We start from the raw sequence: 8,605 nt of genomic DNA, 5'->3' as shown, positions 1-8,605 counted from the left end.
ATTTGTAAGTGTTAAATGTGTTGTTAGTCACTAATACACTTGTTTAAGGATGAAAGATTTGTTAATGAGTTTAAGTTTGACCAAAGTTGAAAGTCTATGGGTTAAGATGGGTCAAATGGGCAATTGTTGACCTAGTTGGGTGAGATGGGTATGAAATACTCTAAGTTTGTGTTAGTTGGAGTTAGTAGACTCTAATCACTAGCTTTTAGTGATTTATGACGAGTCATGGCCATTAATGGGCGGTTTTGGGTGATGTGAGTCATTTAATGCATTAGGTCATTTAATGCATTAGGTCATTAAATGCTCAAGAGTAAGTGTTGGTGGTTAATTCCACTAGTTTGTATGTTAATTAAATGCATAATGTGATAGGTGCATTACTTTGAAGGTCGCGAGCTTGATTTTCTAGTTCAACAAAGACGATAAGGTGAGTGGAGTAATTATACGTATGTGTATATGGCGTATTTATTTGTGAATGTTATGGTATGAACCATCGAGCCGGTAGTGTCATAACATGTATGTGACGAGTGTCAAAGTGTGAACCATCGAGCCGGTAGCACTATAAAATAAGGTGTGAACCATCGAGCCGGTAGCGCCGAAGTGTGAACCAAAGAGCCGGTAGCACTATAAAATCATGATGTGAACCATCGAGCCGGTAGCATCAAGTGTGAACCATCGAGCCGGTAGCACTATAAAACAAAGTGTGAACCACGAGCCGGTAGCACTACAAAAGAGTATGACTCAAATGCGTATGGTGTGAACCATCGAGCCGGTAGCACCATAGCGTTTATGGTTAACCATATGGGGGTTTGTTGATTGTTTATATATATAGATTGTGTTGAGTATATGCCAATGCGGTTTTGTGATATTGTACAACTTGTTAGTATTACGAGTATGAGGACATGCTATTGAGTTACAAGTTTGTATATGATAATGTGTAAGTGGTTGCAAGTAAGTAGGTTATATATGTATATGTATAACTATTGCACTCACTAAGCTTTAGCTTACCCTCTCGTTGTTTACATTTTTAGGTGCGAACACGGAGAAAGGAAAAGGGGTTATTGGGCATTAGATTCCCATGATGCGTGCTAGTTAAAGCTTTTGGATGATGACCTAATGTTTTTGGGTAGTTTAGCCTCAAACCATGCTCGGGTGTAGTTTGGATTAAAACTATCATTTAAAATGGGTCGAACTCGTATTACATTTGGTTAATGGCCTTAGTGCATTTTGTAAATATTAAACTTGTTGTACATTTTAATGGGTTGTATGGAATGGTTTATATCATTCCAATGACACGTAATGATCGTTACAAAAAAATATATATATATTTATCCGGTTGAATACGGATTGGGTTGTTTCACTTCCGTCCAGCAACATTTCACAACAAGACTAGCAGAGAGACAAGGTGCAGGGAACACTTTTAATTTGGTCAAAGCAAAAATTATTTAATTTTTTTTTGCGTTTCAACAAACAAAATATGGTCATTGAGTATATTGTCACGATATTACTGGATTATTTCATTGTAGTTTTGTTATCATGACGACATTGGCGTATTATATCATCATCACTCCTACGATTCTAGAGAGAGAAACAGATCAAAAGGTCAAACTATAATCAGAATCTACATATCCTCGTGATCATAATTTCTTTCTTTCTTTTTTTTTCTTTTGCAGAGGGTAATACTTTCACCTTACCCGACCTGATTCGACCCGAAACTACTCAACCCGACCCCTATAAATCAATCTATTACTCCCTAGCTACCCACCTATTTCTGATATTTACACCTAACGCTTGAAGCTAGACTAGATTGGCAACACAAAAAGAAGATCTTTTTCTCTTTATTCCTCTTCAACAACTTCAAATTAACACCCATTTGTGATAATATAATTAAACAATATATATAGATAGGCATATATATATATGTTCATAGTCACATATATATGCATATAGAGAGACCAAAAAATATATATAGAGAAGAAAAATGGGGGGTTGTGAGAGGAATGGAACAGTTAGGCGATACATAAGATCAAAGGTTCCAAGATTAAGATGGACTCCAGATCTTCATAAATGTTTTGTTCAAGCTATACACACTCTTGGTGGTCCTCATAGTATGTTTTATTTCTTACTTATAATTACTTTCTGCTTACTTTATTTTTTATTACAAAAAAAAAAAAAAAAAAAAAAAAAAAAACATTTTGTTATGGTTTTGTAATGATGTTGTGATGTGTATATATATGTAGAAGCAACACCCAAGCTTGTTCTTCATTTGATGGATGTTAAGGGACTCACTATTTCCCATGTTAAAAGTCATCTTCAGGTTCTTTCATCTTTTTTATTTTATTTATTTTTTGTATGAATATAAGCATTACATTAAATTTTTTTAATATGGAACTTGCAGATGTATAGAAGTATGAGGAGTGATGTTAATCTTCAAGGTATATATACATCTATCTCATTAATCACTGCTACTAAACTAAAAACTTAACTTGATTCCGTAAAGAAAACCCTTAAACTTCTTGGTAGGATGGCCTGATCTTTATGTGTTACAATATTTGTTTTTGAGGAATAAAAGTATATGGAAGATTTAGATACCATTATTTATGATTTTTTTTGCCCAAAAAAGTATATATCTTTCTACAAAAATAGAACAAAAAACATACTAGAACATAACATCTTGCCTCCATTCTAAATGGTGGCATTTAATAATATGAAGAATTGCAAACATTCTTTTTCAAATATTTAATAGTTGGGTGTTTTTTAAAGTCATGAATTGTTTAGTCCTTTTTTTTTACCTTGGTCAAAACACACATTATTATTATATTCTTAAAAGGGAAAAAGTCTTATGCTTTGACAAATTTTATTCTTGTCTCTTTCTCTTTGTTTCCTTGTGTTCTTTCACTTTATAGTACTAAATTTTTCTGAATATGTATTATGAATGAATATTTCAATTTTTAGATGATGGTGTTCATGACTCCATTGGATTATTCATCAAACAGTCTCTTGAGGATCAATTTGATGGAAGCATTGACCATGAGACTCATTTACACTCATCCATTCAAGAATCTTGTCCTGATCACATCATTCACCATCCTTTCACTGTCCCTTTTAAGAGGTAATTAGTCCATAATGTCAAACTTACTTCACTGCAAGTTTTTAGTATAGAAACAATGTGATACATTCTCTACTATACTAGTAGTAACCATATTATTAAATTTAATATAAATTTTTTTTTAATAAATGGGATTCTATGGTTACTAAGATTTTGTTATTTGTACTTTAATTTTATTTGTTTAAATTTAAATTAATTATTATGATGATATATGATGTATATATAGAGAGAGAAGTGAGACAGAAGAGATGCATAGATGTTGGGAGAAAAGAATAAAGGGGACCGGTGATAACAAATTGCAGCAGACTCATTCCTTTTCTAATCCACATTTTCACTTCAATCCTTCCTGCTTTACCCATCAAACAGATCATTCTGACTTCCTAATGGTACAATCTCTCTCTCTCTCTCTCTCTCTCTCTCTCTCTCTCTATATATATATATATATATATATATATATATATATATATATATATATATATATATATATATATATATATATATATATTGAGGATCCCATAGAACTTTGCATAGGAGAGAACTCAAATAAGTAAATAACTGAGTAAGCTCGTGTAAAACAGATTTTTAAACGTATTTTTTTTCATGTGCTCAATGTGAAAAAAAAATATGTTAACATTTTTTTTTATTACACACTGAGCCACATAGATGACATATGGCATAGGGCGGAAAAAAAAATTTCAAAATAAATTTTATTTTAGAATAATTTTTTTTTTTCATAGACCTAAGGTAAGTTTTCTAGGTTCTCTCCTATCAAAATATTAAACCTCACTGTGATGTGGAGTGGTATTTGAGAATTTTTGGATGGGTGACTGTAACGTGATAAAGTTGTGCAATGAAAGGGTGTTACTGTAGGGATGGCAAAAAGACCCGTACCCGATGGCTAAACCCGAAACCCGACACTTTTGCGCTGGATTTGGGTCCAGTTATTCGGGTCTTGGCCTGGGTACGGGGATTGTTATACTTTTTTTTGCGGGTTCAGGTATGAGGTATGGGGATGGGTTTGGATACAAACCCGCAAACCCGACCCATATACCGCATACCCGACCCTGCGTGGATTTCATTTTCATTAGTAACAATAACAAAATTTAATAATAATAATATAAAGTGCAACTTGGTATTATAGTATCGTACTATCGTTCGATATTTATATATAGTCATATAGATTTCGTTCTCACTTTACCATTAATATTAATTAATAGTATTATTGAAACAAAGATTGAAATAGGTGAATGGTAAATGAGAATGGCTAACAACGGAGATATTAATTACCCGCAAGAAAACCCGATAACTCGAGAGTTAGTAAATAAAGGGATCCCCGTTTAACCGTGGGTGAACCCGATAACCCGTTATGAGTCCGGGTTTGGTATAGGGTTTTTTAACTGTGTTCGGGTCTGGGATTACCTAGATCCGGCCTGAACCCGACCTGATGTCATCCGTAGGTGTTTGGTAATGGAGAATGTGGGAGGGTTGTGGTAAATTTGTGGGTGATGTGGTAAAATATGATTAAGAGTTTGTAAACAAAAGGAAAAAAAGACTAATATTATTGGATCCCCCAATTTTACTTGTTGCAAACTACTCGACGCCAACAAAAATGCTAGCCAAAAACACCCCACAAGGGGCGATTTTAGTCATGGCTGCTCCACGTACAAACAATGCTTTTGGTGACCATGTAGTGAACGGTCTTATGTGTATATATACTTGGGCCATTTTCCCAACGCGACTTCCCTCGTTGTCCAGAAGCTCTCCCAGGAGGGCAACGATAGAAGTGGCGTCGCCCTCATTGTAACCATGCTTCGATCTGTCTTCTTTCCATTATTGAGGGTGATAATGTTAACGCTAAATTAGCTGTCTATGCCCGTTGGAAACTGAAAAAAATAAATGCAAAATAAGCCAAACGGCGGAGTATTTTTTGTTTTTATATGTTTAAGATTTCCTATTTCCTATATATACACCCAACATTTCATACAAATTTAACACACAACTTCCATTTTTACTCTCATTTTACATATTCAAATCACAAAATGGCACCCAAAAATAAACCAAATCAAAATTCAAAATATCCTACAAATTCAAACTAGTCAAGCTAATGATATGTTTAACCATTTGATGGAAACACACAATTATTCGTCACCAAATGCGTCATCTTCAAACTCACTTGCACCAAACTTCGGTTTCGCGGCTTATGCAAATAACACATCCTACATGTCGTCGTTCAACCAAACACAATAAAAACTTCCATTCATCTAGAATCCTAGTGAGAAAATGCTGATGTGGCACTGACGGTTATTTCTGAAGAGTAAGTATGTCATGGTTGAAAATAGTTGAGAATGGTGTTATAGTACTTGCATGATGATTTGGAGTATAATTATAGGTATTCATATTCATATTTTCTTGGATTCTAAAATTGAAGTCACTTATTTCTAAAGAAGATTATTTTTAAGAATCCTTACTTTAGTATAACGCACTAAAGATATTTACTACTAATATTCTAGCTGGCTGCCTGGCTAGCTGCTATAATGTACGTGTAATAACATAAAGTTCAGTTACTTTAAAGTAAAAGTAAAAGTATATGGACATACTGTACTACATAAACCATTAGACTTTTAAATATGAAGAATTAGTCGTTAATACGGAGTAGAAGATTATTTATATTTATAATTATCTTATTAACATGTATTTTTAGTTAACCATTACTAAAGCTAGTGCATGGCCTAGTTGTTGGCTCATAACATCCTCATGAGAAGTCTCACATGAACAAGAAAAATCTCACCCGTTTACCAGTTTAAGGTATATCATGAATCGGAAAACCTAATCCGTATACCCATTTAATTTCTTTTTTTGTTCTGGATTCTTTCCAATATTTGTTAATTTGTTACTCGAGGTTACCTATAAATATGAACATTTTCATGTTATTCTTCAATATTTACAAGAATCGTAGGATAAAAAATTACATTCTAGTACTTAAGGTAAATAAAAGTAAGTTATATATTCGTTTTGATTTTTGTAACAAGCTGAAAATGGTTCATATATTAGCAGAATCTAAAAGATTGCTTGAGAATTAATGGTAGTCTAAAAATTACTCTATATATTTACCACTACTAAATACTGTGTACAACAGGTATTGCACAGTGAGGATAAGTAAGTAAAAATCTAAAGCAATCAGAATGTGGTTTCTTGCATGCCAAAGAATTTCAGTTACAAAGTGTACTGCATTGAACAAAATTTTGGGATAAATACTAACATGAAAATGGTGGTCCATTCTGCAACTAATTCAATGCAGTTGGGGAAGGACAGTACCAGTATTTGGAATTATAAGGGGACAGTTTTTTTTTATTTATTATTATTATTTATTTTTTTGGCCTTCACCTTCCAAGTACTAATTGCAACCTTCCATTATTTCTGATATTTTGACCATACCATATAAAACGGACAAAATGTATAAAAGTGACTTATTTACTTGGTTTTTGTTTTATATTTGAATTTTTAAGTTGTAGGGCTAGAAATAACATCTCCCAGTCAAATTTTATCTTTAATTAGCTACTATTATTAGTCGTTATATGCGATGAATTATTTTGGAATATAGTTTATATTAAATCGATCTAACCCTTCACGATTTTATTTTACGGTGGAAAATTTAATTAAAATTCGCGTCTTAATTAGTTTTGATATTTAAATTTGGTTTTGGTTATGGTTTTGATATTTAAATTTGGTTTCGGTTTGGTTTTCAGTTTTGATTTTATAAGTTTCAAAACCGAAAAAACTGAACCGAATAAACCGAAAAACCAAAAACTGACCAATGAACACCCCTACAAGTATGATTAGTCATTATGCGCAATCAATTGTTTTGGAAATAATATATATTAGATCGATCTAAGGTTTCACGATTGTATTTTATGGTGGAAGATTTAATTAGAATTCGTGTCTTAATTAGTTTCGAATATCTGCGCTGTTATAGTGATTTAGATATTTATATTTTGGTCACGCAGATTTCCAAAACAGAAAACGGCGAGGGACAATTATTACCTGAGATGAAAGTTGAAAAATCGGGACATCATATTAAGGAAGACATAGATGAGCTGGCAGGTGGCTGTGAATTATCGTTGTCGCTCTTATGGCACCATCCTTCTGTCCAGATTAGCAATGGTTCCTCGACTAGCGAAATCAGCGAAGTGCACACAAGGCATAATGTTAATGACAACACTTCTGAAAAGTGTAGTGTTAATTTAGATCTATCTATTGGTTTATGCTATTGATGTATGCAAGTATTAATTAGTGTATTTTGCAACAAAAAATATTTTCACTAGGCTATAGTAGTATTTTGTAGCTAACTTGCTAGGTTATAAGGTATCTAAAGAAGATGGTTTTGTTTATCATCTTTCTAGTTCTAAGTATATAACTAGTTGATGGATTTTCCATTTCCAGTTCAGTGAAATTGCATTAATGTTTTATGCTTTATGTTTAAATGCAAATTTTCATGTGTGACCATTATATTCCCTATGGTAGTTGCACTGCAAATAATCCATTTCCTGCTTTCTTTTAAAGAAACTTTTGCTACTAATCATCGATGGTGATCACTTGCTGCATCATTCTTCTGTTTATGCGCTAACTGTCTCGCAATTCTTGATGAATAGCCCTGCTGCTATTATCTGCTGATAATCTGCTCTGCTAATTTGCTTCCTTTTTACTGCTATTTTACTGACGTGCTTCCTTTATGCTATTACCGATCATAAATCATTGTTTTCTGCTGCTTCTTACTGTCGAATTTTGTTATCAAAGGCCAACCCTGCTACTGCTTTTCTTTCTTGCTGCTAACGAGAATGTTTCCTCTTAAAAATAGAAAATGACCTCCAAAAGTAAAACCTAACCAGTGAGAAATTTATCATTGGGCCTAGTTTGTCAAGCCCATTGTATGCATTGCTTGCAGTGCCAGTAACAAAGTTTGGCAACTTAGGGGTTCTATTCATTCTTGTGCAGGTGCTCTCACACTTCAGGTCATTTGGGTGCAACCAGAAAAGATCAAAGGTAGTTGTCTATTTTTTACGAAATATAAATATTACTTGAATAAGAAAAAAACGACTATGAATTACTAGTCATGGCTCGCGAAGATGTTAATTGATGATATACATACACACGCGTGCTAACTTGCATATCTAAAGATAGTATGTTTAACATAAGTGTGTTAAGAATTAAAAACCGCAAATCTTCATAGCTTGCTTATATTACTTACTTCATTCTATACTCCTCTTGAATTTATAAAACCCAAGATAGGAAGACTAAGCAAACTCCAAAACTGTAAATTAGCTTAGAGGTGAGGAACACTAATAGCAAGCGCGATAAGCGTTTTAAGTGAAATCTACATGTAAGTACGACATACATGCAACTGATGTATCTAATTGAAGTGAAAATATGAAATCAGAATCATAAGTTATTGAATCTTTTTCATCTATTTATATATAGAAAGGATTTAAATTAAATTGCATA

At 33.0% G+C, this 8,605-nt stretch overlaps 1 protein-coding gene across 1 annotated transcript; it reads left to right on the top strand.

Moving 5' to 3' along the window:
- Positions 1-1,978: 1,978 nt before the first annotated feature.
- LOC139864788 (uncharacterized) lies at positions 1,979-7,478 on the top strand. Its single transcript, XM_071853359.1, has 6 exons — positions 1,979-2,105; positions 2,238-2,314; positions 2,396-2,432; positions 2,953-3,109; positions 3,333-3,492; positions 7,111-7,478. Exons 1-6 carry the CDS (start codon positions 1,979-1,981, stop codon positions 7,375-7,377), a joined length of 825 nt encoding a protein of 274 aa, XP_071709460.1. The 3' UTR covers positions 7,378-7,478.
- Positions 7,479-8,605: the final 1,127 nt, after the last annotated feature.

The sequence above is a fragment of the Rutidosis leptorrhynchoides genome, chromosome 8 (assembly GCF_046630445.1).
Source record: "Rutidosis leptorrhynchoides isolate AG116_Rl617_1_P2 chromosome 8, CSIRO_AGI_Rlap_v1, whole genome shotgun sequence".
In the NCBI taxonomy this organism is placed as follows: Eukaryota; Viridiplantae; Streptophyta; class Magnoliopsida; order Asterales; family Asteraceae; genus Rutidosis; species Rutidosis leptorrhynchoides.
Note: the sequence above shows the minus strand (reverse complement) of the source record. Positions and strands in the feature narration are given on the sequence as shown.